The 14,163-nt window shown below is 53.8% G+C and overlaps 7 protein-coding genes across 7 annotated transcripts; 5 read left to right on the forward strand and 2 right to left on the reverse strand.

Moving 5' to 3' along the window:
* Positions 1-950: 950 nt before the first annotated feature.
* On the forward strand, positions 951-1,849 carry LRP88_09040 (ras family-domain-containing protein; the record flags this gene model as incomplete). The annotated part of the gene is made up of 5 exons (XM_083245536.1): positions 951-1,026; positions 1,095-1,114; positions 1,168-1,194; positions 1,253-1,444; positions 1,502-1,849. The coding sequence occupies 5 exons, from the start codon at positions 951-953 to the stop codon at positions 1,847-1,849; spliced, it is 663 nt and encodes a 220-aa protein (XP_083100030.1).
* Positions 1,850-2,834: 985 nt separating this feature from the next.
* LRP88_09041 (mitochondrial inner membrane protein Mitofilin) lies at positions 2,835-4,847 on the forward strand (the record flags this gene model as incomplete). Its single annotated transcript, XM_083245537.1, has 3 exons — positions 2,835-2,948; positions 3,010-4,752; positions 4,803-4,847. 3 exons carry the CDS (start codon positions 2,835-2,837, stop codon positions 4,845-4,847), a joined length of 1,902 nt encoding a protein of 633 aa, XP_083100031.1.
* Positions 4,848-5,599: 752 nt separating this feature from the next.
* LRP88_09042 (uncharacterized protein) lies at positions 5,600-6,313 on the forward strand (the record flags this gene model as incomplete). Its single annotated transcript, XM_083245538.1, has 2 exons — positions 5,600-5,632; positions 5,687-6,313. The coding sequence occupies 2 exons, from the start codon at positions 5,600-5,602 to the stop codon at positions 6,311-6,313; spliced, it is 660 nt and encodes a 219-aa protein (XP_083100032.1).
* A 479-nt stretch (positions 6,314-6,792) lies between these two features.
* Positions 6,793-7,969, forward strand: LRP88_09043 (Mur ligase; the record flags this gene model as incomplete). The annotated part of the gene is made up of 2 exons (XM_083245539.1): positions 6,793-7,889; positions 7,945-7,969. The coding sequence occupies 2 exons, from the start codon at positions 6,793-6,795 to the stop codon at positions 7,967-7,969; spliced, it is 1,122 nt and encodes a 373-aa protein (XP_083100033.1).
* Positions 7,970-8,339: 370 nt separating this feature from the next.
* Positions 8,340-9,963, reverse strand: LRP88_09044 (Mur ligase; the record flags this gene model as incomplete). Its single annotated transcript, XM_083245540.1, has 4 exons — positions 8,340-8,754; positions 8,806-9,704; positions 9,755-9,886; positions 9,937-9,963. The coding sequence occupies 4 exons, from the start codon at positions 9,961-9,963 to the stop codon at positions 8,340-8,342; spliced, it is 1,473 nt and encodes a 490-aa protein (XP_083100034.1).
* A 608-nt stretch (positions 9,964-10,571) lies between these two features.
* Positions 10,572-11,642, reverse strand: LRP88_09045 (Mss4-like protein; the record flags this gene model as incomplete). Its single annotated transcript, XM_083245541.1, has 1 exon — positions 10,572-11,642. One exon carries the CDS (start codon positions 11,640-11,642, stop codon positions 10,572-10,574), a length of 1,071 nt encoding a protein of 356 aa, XP_083100035.1.
* Positions 11,643-12,035: 393 nt separating this feature from the next.
* On the forward strand, positions 12,036-13,817 carry LRP88_09046 (Prefoldin subunit-domain-containing protein; the record flags this gene model as incomplete). Its single annotated transcript, XM_083245542.1, has 1 exon — positions 12,036-13,817. One exon carries the CDS (start codon positions 12,036-12,038, stop codon positions 13,815-13,817), a length of 1,782 nt encoding a protein of 593 aa, XP_083100036.1.
* Between the last annotated feature and the right edge of the window lie 346 nt (positions 13,818-14,163).

The following is a 14,163-nucleotide window of genomic DNA, read 5'->3' on the forward strand; positions in this document are numbered from 1 at the left end:
CTTGGTTGACGGAGCTTGAATTAAGTTGAAGGTCAGGAACGGCCGGAAAGCTTGTGAAATTAAAGTACAAGCCGGGGACTGGGGAGTGGCCAGATCGGCGACTTGTCTGCCCTTGAAGGCTAAGAAGGAAGGGAAGGGCCTGAGAAAAGGGACTCGACGCGAGGGATGGGCCGAGATGATTGATTAGAACAGAAGCTCAAGACGGCGTGAGCCATGAGGCCAGCGAAGCTAGGGCACAGCCACATGGATAAGGGAAGCCAAGAGTGCTTGTGGCGCACCGCTCTAATGATGCACGTCACAAGGATGGGGCTTGTGAATGGCCTGTGAAAAGGGTGGAGGGCCCGAGGTACTTGCTAGTCCCGCCATGACGCCCCAGACATCCAGGTACCGCCCTCTCTGTGAGGTCAGATTGCGCGTGCTTGCGTGCGTAGGTGCTCCAGTGATAGAGTACGTACCCCTTCTCGGACCCCCAAGACCCCGTCAAGGCCGTCCCGCCGTATCCTCCAGTGGCACAGCCGCTAGAAAAAGGGCCTGCCTGGCACCCTGACGTGTGCCTCGTGAGTCTCCAGCCAGTCACGACCAAGGCAGCCGCTCTAGTCGGGTCCCTCTTCTCAAGGCCGTCGCCATCCCAAACCAACTTAGAGCCCATCTCTTCGCACTCGCCTCTCACCTTTCAGCCTCCCGTCGACTCTTCCTCTCTCCATCTCTTTGTCCGGTTGTCCACTGCTGCAGTTATCCATCCTATATCGACGCTTCCGCTGTCCCTGCGCATCCCACGGCCGATTTCTCGATACGCTGCCCAACCCGACGTCGCTCCACGCCGTTGTCTAGGACACGTCCGACTGCCTGCCCCAACCCCCAGCACCAGCAGTCATACCGCCACTACCGCCGGCCTTCGCTGAAGCTCCTCCGTGCACTCTCATCTCGACACAGCATCCCCGTCTTCCAATATGGCTTCCCGAGCACCTCCCGCTGGCGCCCGCGGCACCAACACCCGTTTTGCGCAATTCAAGCTGGTTCTTCTGGGTATGTGACGTCCCAGCCACTCTTCTAATTCGTCAGCCTGGTTCATTAGTCGCTAACCACTGTTGCAGGCGAGTCTGCCGTTGGAAAGGTATATCACAGCGATGGCCTCCACCATGATTCCATACTGACATATCTGTTCAGAGCTCAATAGTTTTGCGATTTGTCAAGGTAAAAGCGACTTGATCCCCACGTCATTGTGCTCGGGACTCATACATATACCCTCTAGGACCAATTCGATTCTTATCGCGAGTCTACTATCGGCGCTGCTTTCCTCACCCAAACCATTTCGCTCGACGAGAACACCACTGTCAAGTTCGAGATCTGGGATACGGCCGGTCAGGAGCGCTACAAGTCACTGGCTCCCATGTACTACCGAAACGCCAACTGCGCTGTTGTTGTCTACGACATCACCCAATCCGTATGCCCAACCCCAGGCTGAACCGGTCCCCTCAGCAACATGCTAAACTCGTACCAGGCATCACTAGATAAGGCAAAGGCGTGGGTCAAGGAGCTCCAACGCCAGGCAAACGAGAACATCATCATCGCTCTTGCAGGAAACAAGCTGGATTTGGTCACGGAGCAACCCGATAAGCGTGCCATCCCCACAGCCGACGCCGAGGCCTACGCCCGCGAGGCTGGTCTCCTCTTCTTCGAGACGTCGGCCAAGACAGCCGAGAACGTTGCGAACCTCTTCACAGCCATCGCCAAGAAGCTTCCCCTGGACCAGGCCGGACCCCGGCACGCTCGACCAGGCCAACGACCAGGAGTCAGTCTGGCTCCTGAGAATTCCAACACCAACATCAGCGGACCCTGCGCCTGCTAAATCCCATTCCGAGTTTGAGTCATCGAGATTAGAGGCAACCTTTCACTACGCTCCCGCGAATTCACCACACAAGAGAGCTCGGCGCGGGTACATGCATAGCAGGTGTCATTCACAGGCTCCGATCCGAGTTGCTTAATGAGCTGGGGCGCGTCACATACTTACTGGAGTCTTTGGGTTTGGAGGGAATCAGTTCAGTCCATACTTTTTAATACCGAACTTGAATTTTGTCGCGCGGTGGTTTGGGTGGTTCCCGAGTGCTTACCACTGCCCCAGTTCAGCACTTTGGGCGCCACGGAGAGAGATAGAGTGGCTTGCTGGATGAATGAGCAGGAGAGTTTGTACAAGGCACTCTGTAGCATTTCCCTATTATGTTTTCAGCGTCTGAATAGACTGCTGTTGTTAGATCAAGGTGAACTGAAGCCATTTGATGACGAGTGACTGCTTCATGAAGTGCCGAGAAACGCAAGACAACATGACGCGGGGTAAGTATCAGGCAACTGCATTTGATATCAGGCGTCACTTGGTTGAGACTAACAACATCCTTTAAACACTAGGTTGTATCTCAGTATGTATTGTGACGTGGTTGACACAGATATAGGTCATCAAGATCTTGGCCTCGCTCACATGCGATAGCGTCACTACCAGCTCAACTACATGTTGGTATAACAGCCTTGAAGACAAGAATTACTAAGGGAAAATACCGGAAAATGAGACGAACCATAACCGCATGTAAATAATCCATATTTAAGCCAATTCCTATCGTAATGATATTCTCATGTTCCGCTATCCAACTGCCATTATCAGTATCAGTATCAGTATCATTCTAGTTGCGTCACCCGGTTCCTGCCGCTCGGGCATGTTAGCGGATCCGGAGCTGGCTTTAGCCGAACTTTTACCCTGAGCGTTTTTGAAGCTGCTCTCAACTCCATCTAACCGAATTCAACCCGCATCGCGAACCGCGCCCTGTTCGCCATTGCATTCCCTCATGTTGCGAACTTCGCTTCGGTCTGTGAGGGTGCTCGGTGGTAGGCCCTCCGTGGCCGCTGCCGCCCGCCAATGGCCCATTGCGGCCTCGCGGCGCGCTCCCCTCGTCGGCCAGGTAAGCTTGCCCTTCAAACGTCACCAACGGATGCCGGGAAACACTAACCTCATCTCTCCAGCGTCACTATGCTGTCGACAAGAAGCCCGAGTCCGAATCCTCCCCCGCCCTGCCGAACACCCAGTCTGTCGCCTCTGACAAGATCCACGAGACCACCATTGACGATGTCGGAGAGACCAAGGCCGCTACTGTAGACGCTTCCAAGACGACGACTCCGCCCCCTCCCCCTCCCCCAGCTCCCAAGAAGAAGGGTTTCTTCCGCAGACTCAGGAACTTTGTGTTTACTCTGTTCGTCCTCGGTGCCGTCGGCTTCGCCGGAGGTGTCTGGTATTCTCGTATCAGCGACAACTTCCACGACTTCTTTACTGGATACGTCCCATTCGGCGAGCAGGCCGTACTTTACCTCGAGGAGATGGAGTACAAGAAGAGGTTCCCCAACAGCGCCACCAGTGCCAAGTCTCGAGATGCGGATGGTGCCGTCAGAATCCCCGCCCAGAGCGGTGCCTCGTGGAGGGTGGCAGATGGTACTCGACGCTCCAGCGCTGGCCCCGTCCCTGCGAAGCAGGAGGAGCCCAAGGCTGAGGCCCCCAAGCCCAAGGCTGCTGAGCCGAAACCTACTGCTAAGGTTGTTGAGAAGCCCGCTCCTACCCCCGCTCCCGCCCCTACTCCTCGGTCCGAGTCCGGTTTCAAGGCCCCCGAGGTCAATGAACCCTCTAGGTACCCTCCTCTGAAGCCCATTGACCTTCTGTCATTGGATGATGCCAGGGAGCCCGTCATTCAGGATCTTGTCCACATGGTGAATGACCTCATCCTGGTCATCAACGCTGATGGGGCCCACGGCCGCTACGGATCCTCCGTCAGCAAGGCCAAGAATGAGATCACCAAGGTTGGAGGCAAGCTCAAGGTGATGAAGGAGGAGTTTGAGAAGAAGGCTGCCGGCCAAGTTCGGGACAAGATCGACGAGTTCGACAAGGCCGCCACCGACCTGATTGACCGTGTCGAGAGCGCTATGATCACCCAGGAGAGCCAATGGCGACATGAGTTTGAGGAGGAGATGAAGAAGGTCCGCGAGAACTACGAGGACCGAGTCAAGGTCCTTCTTGAGCGTGAGCGGAAGCTCAACGAGGAGAAGCTCCAGAACCAGCTCCTCGAGCAGGCCCTTGCTCTTAAGAAGGAGTTTGTCAAGGATGTGGAGAACCAGGTTGAGCAGGAGCGTGAGAGCCGACTAGGCAAGCTGACTGCTCTGTCCTCTGCCGTCGCGGATCTTGAGAAGCTCACAACCGGCTGGAATGAGGTCCTTGACAGCAACCTTCAGACCCAGCAGCTGCACGTTGCCGTCGAGGCTGTGCGAGCAAGCCTAGAGGATGACCACCACCCTCGCCCCTTTATCCGCGAGCTCGTGGCTCTCCGAGAGATTGCCTCAGACGACCCCGTTGTCAACGCCGCCATCGCCTCTGTGAACCCTACCGCCTACCAGCGCGGTATCTCTACTTCTTCTCAGCTGATTGACCGATTCCGCCGTGTCGCTAACGAGGTCCGAAAGGCCTCGCTGCTGCCTGATGAGGCTGGTGTTGCCAGCCACGCATCCAGCTGGGTGCTCAGTCACGTCATGTTCAAGAAACAGGGCCTTGCGGATGGCAACGATGTGGAGAGCGTCCTGACCCGCACTCAGACATACCTTGAGGAGGGTGACCTGGACTCGGCGGCGCGAGAGATGAACGGCCTGGAGGGATGGGCCAAGACGTTGAGCAAGGATTGGCTGGGTGAGGTTCGCAAGGTGTTGGAGGTTCAGCAGGCTCTCGACGTAAGTGTATTCTCTCCTGATTCTGACCAATCTGCTAACACGATGACTAGGTGATTGCTACAGAGGCCCGTCTGCAGAGCCTCCGTGTGGATTAAGGTTAAACTAAACAAAAGGAGCCGTCTCATTTGTTCTGTATATTTGTCCCTGGTGTCGTCGTGTCTAGAGGGGTTCAATGCCCGTGTATTAGATAGCAATAGACGATGAGGGCGTGACACCATTTGGTTGCTCTCTGGTGACCAGTTCCTGTCGATCGACGTGTTTCCACAGATGTCATCTCACCCTCTATCAAATCTGGAGGCCTCTGTCGGCAGCTTGGCATTATGTTGGGATGCAATAAACTTTGGGGACTCTTCGCATGTTGCTCGGAACGTTGGCATATTGTCACGGGTTGGTTCCCTTCCATCGGGCCGTTATCGGATGCTGAGGGAAGTAGTTGCAGTGTTGCTTCATATCAACTCAAGTACGGCCTTGTTCTCTAGGTGCAATTCCTTGCTTGCTTAGGAGCTGATGGCCAAGACGAAGAAAAGAGTCCCCAAAGCCTCGAGTCTAGCCTCACCAGCCAACTAGGGGTGTCCAAGGTTTCGGTCAACTCTAGGTGCAGGAAGCCTTGCTTGTGGCACCAGCAGGTGTCAAGGCAGGTTGGCGACCGGTAGCTGTCCAAGGCAGCCTGAGTAGGACAGGAGGGGTGTGGTTTACGGCCAAGTCGCCGTCCATGATGGCATCCACGTCTGGTGTGACACGCATATATCAAGACAAGTATTTAAATCGCGTGGGGATGCTTCTTGATGCTTCCGTCTTTCCATCATCCTCTCGAGCCTAATCTTGATCTCGCCCTTCAAACTGAAGGATGTCCAGCCCAACAAACCCCGATGCCGACCCTGTAGGTAGTAGCCCATAGTATTAACCCCAGCTGTAATATACTGACTTTACTTAGTTGGCAGGCCTGGTTTCTAATTTCCGACAGGCAACAAACGAAACCTCGCAGCCCGGCAGCGAAGTTGGCATTCCCCGCATTTCGTGCAGATGCCATCTCCCGGACGAAATGGCCTGGGCCCTAGACATTATATTCGTCTCGGATTTGGATGTTCCAGATGATACCATGCCAGAGTGGAAAGCCTACCTCCGGGTTAGCGCTCACGATGTGCCGAGACTCATGAGGGAGGGCTTCTACTGGAGCGAGGTCAACGTCGATCAGGAGAGGGGAGAGTATGCGAGTTACCCCCGCGAGGAAAACCCAAGCCTCCCAAGGTTCTGCCGCACCTACTACCTCGACGACCTGGAAGATGATCCGCAGTGGATGGCCCAGCTCACGGTGCACTCTCACGAGCTTCACGTACTCTCCAAGTTTAGGCTACGGGATCTCAGGGTCGAGGATATCCTCTCGGCGATGGCCTTTCGCCCTCGCAGCCACCGGGTGTACTACTATCACGCCCGTAAACCGCAACATTGTATCAATGCCATCTACGACAACATGCCGTTGAAAGGCTGGTGGCCCTGGCCAAAAGAGGAGGAGGCAGCGGGCGAGACAGAAGACGAGACAGACAACGAAGCAGAAGTTTAGATTGTGGCAATCAAGGCAACGGTTGTTTACTTGTTAGCTTCAACTCAGACTGGATGTTTTACAAGTCTCAAAACCTTAAGGGGGGCCCGCTGGAAGATTGAACGGGTGAATTCAGATAAGTCTTTGCTAAATTTGAAAATAACGTAAATCAATAAAAAAGATACTAAAATGATAAGCATGTTTACCTAGGTCTTTGTTTATCCACATCATTCTCTAACAGGGAGTTAGGTAAGTGGAAGAATAGGTTGTGATGATGATGAAAAAACCATGATTAATGCAAGACCAAGGCTCCTCTTGGTTGACGAATTAGGCAGTCTCTTTTCCCACGTCAATTGACACCACCAGCAAAAACTCATCTCTAACCTCAACTCTACACAGCACAGCATATCAATCACTTATAATGTGCGATCAATGATTGTAAAATAATGCGATACTGTTGCTCATTGCTCAGCAGCCACGCCAGAGTGCGCGTCTTAGCCATGAGCTCGACAAGCACTGGTCGGTGCCTCAGCACCGCATCACGCAGCTACAGCGAGGCTCTCGGCCTCCTCTCGCAGCTCTACTCCAACCGCCAAATCACCCATCTTTTTGAAAAGACTCCCGGTTCCAGCTCTGAAAAAAAGCCAGCTCAGGATCTCAATGCCTTGGCCATCCCAGAAATGCGCCAATGGCTCCGCCGCGCAGGCTACGAGCCCAAGGACCTCGCCCGCCTCAGACACATACACGTCGCTGGCACAAAGGGGAAAGGCTCTGTGAGTGCTTTCGCAACAGGCATACTGCGAAAATATGAAACGGTCGGGACATATACGAGCCCGCATCTCGTCAGCCCTCGAGAACGCATTGCCATTCAAGGCGAGCCGGTCTCTCAAGGCCTCTTCGCCGAGGCCTTCTTCGAGCTGTGGGAGCGATTCTCCGAAACGGCCAAGAAAGAAGGCATGAGCACTGCAGAGGCCGAGGGACCAAACTCGAAACCCTTCTTCTTTCGATTTATGACCATCCTCGCATGGCACATCTTCCTGCGGGAAAAGGTCGACAGTGTTGTTCTCGAGTGTGGAATCGGTGGCGAATACGATGCTACCAACGTGGTGCCGCCCGAGGCTGTCTCGGTTGCCGTCTTGACGCAGCTTGGTATCGATCACGTTGCCATGTTAGGAGATACGGTCGAGAAAATCTCCTGGCACAAGGCCGGCATCTTCAAGCCGGGTGTGCGTGGTTTCGTCCGCAGAATAGAGGAGAAGCCCAGCGTGAGGCGTGTCCTGCAAGAGAGAGCGGTAGAGAAAGGCGCCGAGCTCGTCGAGATAGACGACGCTCTTGTTGAGCAATGGGGAGGTGTGCCAGGCAGACTCCCTGGAAACTTTCAAAAGTACAACCAAGCACTCGCTGTGCTCGCAGTACGAGAGCATTTGGGCATGGGAAGCGACCCCAAGACTGCCCTTCTGAGCCTCCCAGACAAGATGGTCCAAGGTCTGAAGGAGGCAAACATTCGAGGCCGTTGCGAGGTCATCCAGCAGGGGCACATCGGATGGCACCTGGATGGTGCGCACACCAAGGACAGCATGCAAGAGGTTGCAAAGTGGTTCGTCGCTACACTTGGACCAGATGAGTCGGTAGTTCTCGTCTTTAACCAACAGGAGAGAGACGCAGCTGAACTCTTGACGGTGCTGCTCGACGCTATCCGAGATGCATCGGGACGAGAAAACATCTTTAGTCATGCCTTTTTCACAAGAAACGACCAGGAGAAGCCGGTCGACGGCGAGAAGAGAGACTTGGAGGTGCAGCTTCGCGTAGCCCGAACGATGGATGAAAGGGCACCAGGCTGCCACACAAAGACGTTTGACAACATTCAGGATACTGTCGCTGAAGTAAGAAAGATTGCAGAAGAAGGTGGTTCACATCAAAAGGTCCTAGCAACAGGGAGCATGTATCTTGCAGGGGGTATCTTACGGGCCTTGGAGCCCGAGGGTCTATTATAGATGCCTTCGTTCTAATATGCCCATCTACCTATACGCGCCTCTATTTTTGCCAGTCACAGAGCGTCGGCCTTTTCCAGAATGCCCAGGGCTCCGCCAACGAGATGCAGACTCCCTGTGATCAAGGCCTGCACCGTCTCACCCTCAGGGAAGCCCTCGCCGACGTGCCGGGCATAGTCGATGGACTGCTCAATCGTTGGCATCACCTTGACGGTGGCTTCAGGGTCCAGATCTGACCACTTCTCGGCGAAGCGATGCTGAACTGTCATCTTGTCGATCTCAGCTGGGTCGTACTGTCGGTTGACAAAGTCTCGCTTGTAGCCCGAGGCGGCGTACGTGACGTTGGTGCAGAAGATGACATGGTCGAAAGCAGGTTTGTCATCTCGCTTCGTCGCCTTGAACACAGAATCAAGGAAGTCGACAGCCTCGGAGCGGCCTTGCTGGTTGAAGATCATGACACGAGGGCCAGGGCTTAGGGGTGAATCAGCTATATGAATAGGGGTTGAATATGGATCAACATACCGTCCTGAGGTTTCATCCTTGAACCACTTGGCCGACATCTTGAGACTGTCAGATGTGTGAGCGCCATCGACGTGCCAAGTCACCTTTTCCTCCTTCTTGACTTCGCATCGACCTCTCCACACAACCTTTTCGAGACCTTCGACAAACTCCTTCGGTAGTGGTTCCGTCTTGGGTGGTAGAGGAACTCCAATCTTTTCCAATGCAGTCTCAGCTAGGGCGACAGCCAGAGTAGCATTGCGCTTCTGAAAGACGGCGTCTGGTCGGATCTTGACAGCCTCCAGTCGAGGGTCGATATCCAGAACCTTGAGGTCAACTTTCTTCTCCGCCGCCCTCTTCCTCAGGACCTCGTCAGCATCAGGGACCTGCTCAATGGTAAAGGCCGCGCTACCGGTCTTCATGATGCCGGCCTTGTGCCATGCAATCTTTGCAACCGTGTCGCCCAGCGCAAAGACGTGATCGATGCCCAGCGTGCTGATCCCTGATGCCACAGGCCTCTCGACGACATTTGTCGCATCATATTCGCCCCCAATGCCTGTCTCATAGACGGCAACATCCACGCCCTCCTGAAGGAACACATGCCAACTCATCAAAGTCAGGTATCGTGCGTAGATGGGCCGGGGCGCCATGAGTTCATCGCCTTCCCCCTTGGGCGCCGCCTCAAGACGGTCCCAGACTTGGAAAAAGTACTTTGCAAAGAGTTCCTCCGAGATGGGCGTCGAGTTGATTCGGATACGCTCGCGCACAGCAATGAGGTGCGGTGAGGTGAAGAGGCCCGTCTTGCGCAGGGCAGGATACGAGTTCTGGTACTGGGAGAGAATGGAGTCGACAAAGGCACAAGTGCTTCCCTTGCCTTTTGTCCCTGCTACGTGAACTATCTTGAGGCGGTCCAAGTCTGAGGGCTGTTTCTTGTTAGTCATGATATCAAGCGGTTTTTTTACCAAGCCCTCACAGTATAGCCGATTCGATGAAGATACGTCCTCATCTCCTTGATAGACACGGCATCTGGTCGAATACCAGCCTTCCTCCGAGCCTCTATTATATCAAAAGGCGTCTGAAGTGAGTTGAGCGCATCAATGGCGTCCTACAACCAAGTCAGCCTCACGTCTATCACTGCGGGGGCGAGAACTCTACATTGTAGGATCGACTTGAGGAAGCCATGGTGTATAGGGAGGCTCTCGAAACTGCTATGAATCTGAATGGTTGCCTAACAGCTCGCCACGATACATGACGCATCGAATTGGGCGATGTCTATGAGTCGGAAAAAAGTTGGTGAGAGGGGAATGTCTTGGGGGTGAGTGAGTCGCTGAAAGCTCGGGTAATCCACTCGTGATGGAAGCCGTGGTGATGCAGGTTTAGTAGGCTGGAGGTCGAGGTTTCAAAAGAGTCAAAAATTGCTTTAATGAGTCCTGGATAGTTGAGCTTGTGATTTTTTTGATATACTTATCTCTTCTAGTGAGGCAAAATTGTACTCACTCGTTGACGCTGCCCTGCCGGAGACCGTCGGTAACTGTCCGGCGCCGGCGCCTTTACTACGGCCTTTCGGAGGCGAGTCCGCTAACACAAAAGCCACCATGGCTGATAGAATCACAGTCAAGCATAGAGCATAAACAGGGGCTTCTGGCACATTCAAATGCATACTTCGATCCATTCCTGAAAATTTTGAGATTTTCAAAATCAACAAAAGACTGATACTGCATCGCTCGCTCCCATCCCAACTCCCCTGTCATGCATCGTCTCTCGGCGCCGTCTCCGAAACTCCGGAACCATCAACCGATATTGTAATCATCAACCACGCCGTGTCTATCCAGCACCATCTTGTTCATTCCCTCCTGCAGCGACTCCGTGAATTCTTTATCGTATCTCTTGCCGCTGTCGCACCATGCCAGCCTTCCTCGCCAGGTCAACCAATTCTCTGCCATAACGCCCTCAGGGGCTCTCAGGATACCCGTTGCCACGTCGACGATGTGCTGCTTAGTTCCCGGTCTTCGGTCGTTGTGAGAGAAGAAAATTGTTGCTCCGCAGGTGCCGCAGAAGGACCTCAAGGCTTCGTCTGATGACTTGAATGTCTTTGCCGTGCCGATGAGGAGGTCATCCTTGATAGGAGGCTCACACACCGAAAGGGGGACAAAAGTCCATCCCACGACATGAGTCCCATTGACGAGGCGGCAGTCGTCACACGCATCAAACGTGGCATGCCATTTCGATTTGTCCTTGTGAGATACGAACTGGGACATGTACTCGTCATCGATAACCTCCTGGCTTGGTCGAGGGATCGTGAAGGAAACACCCTTGCACTTGCACTCGACGCGAAGACGTTCTTTTCCATCCTCACCAACCTCGGGGCGTGATTCGACGATCTTTGCCTCCGGCCTGTCATCAGGGGGGTTCCAGTCGATAAAATCTTGGCCCCTCGTGTGCGTCAACGCCTGCGCAATGCCACCATCCTTTGTCGACTTGCTAAAGATGTGCTTGCGGATGTGAAAGTACTCAGAACCGTCGATAAAGATGGAGGTGGAGAGCGTCCAGGTCCTCTTGTCGATCGTAATGCAGGTAATGTGGCAGCCGCAGGTCGAGCAAAAGTTCCAAGTCCCCATCCCGTTTGCGACGAGGAAACCCGTCATGTTCTTCTCCGACGATGGTGCCACGAACTTGGGGATGACGCCCTGGGGTAGCGCCGCATGAAAGATGCATGGTGCTCCTGAGGCATATCTGCAAAGGCTGCAATGGCAAAGATGGGTAAGAAACGGCAGAGAGGACACAGGCACGTCGACTTTGAAGTGGACAGATCCACAGAAGCACTTGGCCTCAAGGGTCTTGGTGTTGCTGGACTCTGTCATGACTTGATGCTATAGATGATGGCCTAGCACATCAAGACCAAGATGTAGGAGGACAAGTTCTCGTCCATCCCGCACGACCATTAGGTGGCTTTTATACTGTAAGACACCTAAAACACACGATCCTTCCCTAGGTCTCACCCAATGCCTGTCAGATCTACCAAGATCCATGGCTGATGTGTCAAACACGCCTTTGTGCTGTAGCCTGTTTGTGAGGCTACCGTGAATGACGTCCCTGGCGCTTATCGTATGCCGGTGTTTACCCGTCACGTTAAGCTTCAGACACCCCTGCCATTTTTCCTCATCACTCATCATCGCTACCTCACCCCGACGAAAAAAAAAAAAAGTTCTGTTTCCGCCACCAGGGCCTCACGGCAGCTGCATCAGATCGGCAAAATGCCTCCAGGCAAAGACAGTCTCCAGGATCTTGAACGGCACCGGCAGCAGCTCGAAGAAAACGTCAGCAAGCTGCAAAAGGCCCTGCAGCATTGGAGGACGTGGGATGCCGAGTATGAGGCTCTCAAGGAGGAGGTCGATGCCGTATGCAAGACAACCGAGACGGAGCTAGCCACAATTCAAGATGGCTTCGAGGGCGAGCTCGTCAATCGACGTGAGATCGATGAGATTTTCGGTTCAAAGAATCGAAAGTCCAAGGAGCAGATCCTGAATGTCCTTGACCGACGCATCGACTATGTCACCAAGAACATCGAGTCGCTGGAGAAGCAGATTGAGGCGGCAGAGAATAAACTTGCCGCGGCTACAGTTATCAGTCAGCCAGATGCCACCGACGAGGAGGGTCTGCCGATCACTGAAATTATTGAGCAGCTTGACGACGACGACAATGTCGTCTCTTACAGGCTGAACAAGCCTGGCGATTCGTTGCCTCAGGTTCGAGAGGCCCTCGAAAAGGCTGGTGTGAAGGATCTCGAGGAGGATGAGTCGATATCAAAGGAGGAAGTCACAAAGGAGGAAGTCCCCAAGAAGAAGGAATCGACAATTTCAAGGAGCGCTCCAGAGCCAGCAGCTGCACCAACACCATCACAAGAGCCTGTGCAGCCTCTGCCCTCTGCCAGCAAAGGAGTATCGTTTGCCGCCGACACCAAAACACAAGACGGACCTACCCCCCAGATTTCACGGAATGCCAAGCGCGTCGAAGAAATCATGAACCACGCAAAGGAGCAGGAAATGATCAGCAAACAACAACCAATTATTCCCGAAGACGATGACGAGGAAGAAGCAGAGTTGCGCCGACAGATGCTGGAATACTCGGGCGAAATCGGCGCTGTTGTCGCAGAGTTGCAACTGGAGGAGGGAGGCACTGATGATGATGACGACTACGATTTTGAGTATAGCGACGAAGGTTTTGAGGATGATGACGACGAAGAGGACAAATATGGCCGATCCACTGGTCGCGTCGTGACAGACGGCTACCGTCGAAGGATGCTCGAGCTCGAGAAGAAGCTGGGCATCAAGTCGCGTTTCACTGAAAAGGCCGAGCAAGAGGAGGAAGATGCGGAGTCGAGTTCAGACGATGAGGGTATTGGTCGCATCGTTGTGAAGCGAGAAGCCGAGGCATCATCGTCAGCATCGAAACCAGCACCCACCAAGTCAAACATCAAGGAGAAGCAACCCGAGGCACCCAATAGCAAGAAGGGAGTTCGCTTCGCCTCAAGTCTCGACATTGCTCCCGAGAAGGAGCCCACGGCGCTTCCGGTGAGGGAGGCTCCTATTAAGGAAAAGGAGCCTCTAGTGGAACCACTGAGTGACGTTATTGAGCGATCGGGCCCTACCAAGACCCCCGAGGTCAAGTCAAATCGCAAACCTTCTCGCTTCAAGAAGGCTAGGGATACGGGTGTCCCACCCGGACCTCTTGATGTCCCCGTCAAGTTCCTGGATCAAGATCGACCAACGGCGCCCACGGGCCCCGAAGGAACAACGTTAGCTGACACGTTAGTTGAGCGCGAAACAAAGGCAGATCCACAGCCCCCGGATGAAATTGACGATGAAATGATCCACCACGAGGTTGCTGATGAGTATCAGAGAATGCGCAAGAAGTTTATCCAGCGAGAAGGTGGGTTCCTCAAGGAAGATGAGTCTCCAATCCAGCCCTTGGACGAGCCAGACGGAGGAAAAGAGAGGGTCAGCCGGTTCAAGGCGGCGCGACTCTCGAAATACTAAAGCAAAAAAGTCTTGGTTGTTGGAGGCAATAGTCGAGAGAATCGATTGTCCCCTAGCATATTTCTGATCGAGTTGAGCCCTGTGATGTGGCATCGTGATGAGCCCTGCTGACCGACTTGATTCACTTGCTAACAATGTCTGCCATCTGCCTCTTGTGCACCAGATCTGACTGCAGGATGTTTGAGGAGGTTATATCACGACGGAACGCTTTCATCTGACAATTGATGTGTTGCAGCTGTTGGTCTGCTTCCACATTACTGTGCGGTTCCAAGAGCAAATGCGAATGGTTCTCTGACACCACTATCCTGAGCATTTTGGCTCTTTTTGGTGGTTTTGGTGCTTCGTT

This window comes from Fusarium phalaenopsidis (assembly GCF_050370095.1).
Source record: "Fusarium phalaenopsidis strain FUZ10S chromosome Unknown contig_32302, whole genome shotgun sequence".
NCBI classification, from domain to species: Eukaryota; Fungi; Ascomycota; class Sordariomycetes; order Hypocreales; family Nectriaceae; genus Fusarium; species Fusarium phalaenopsidis.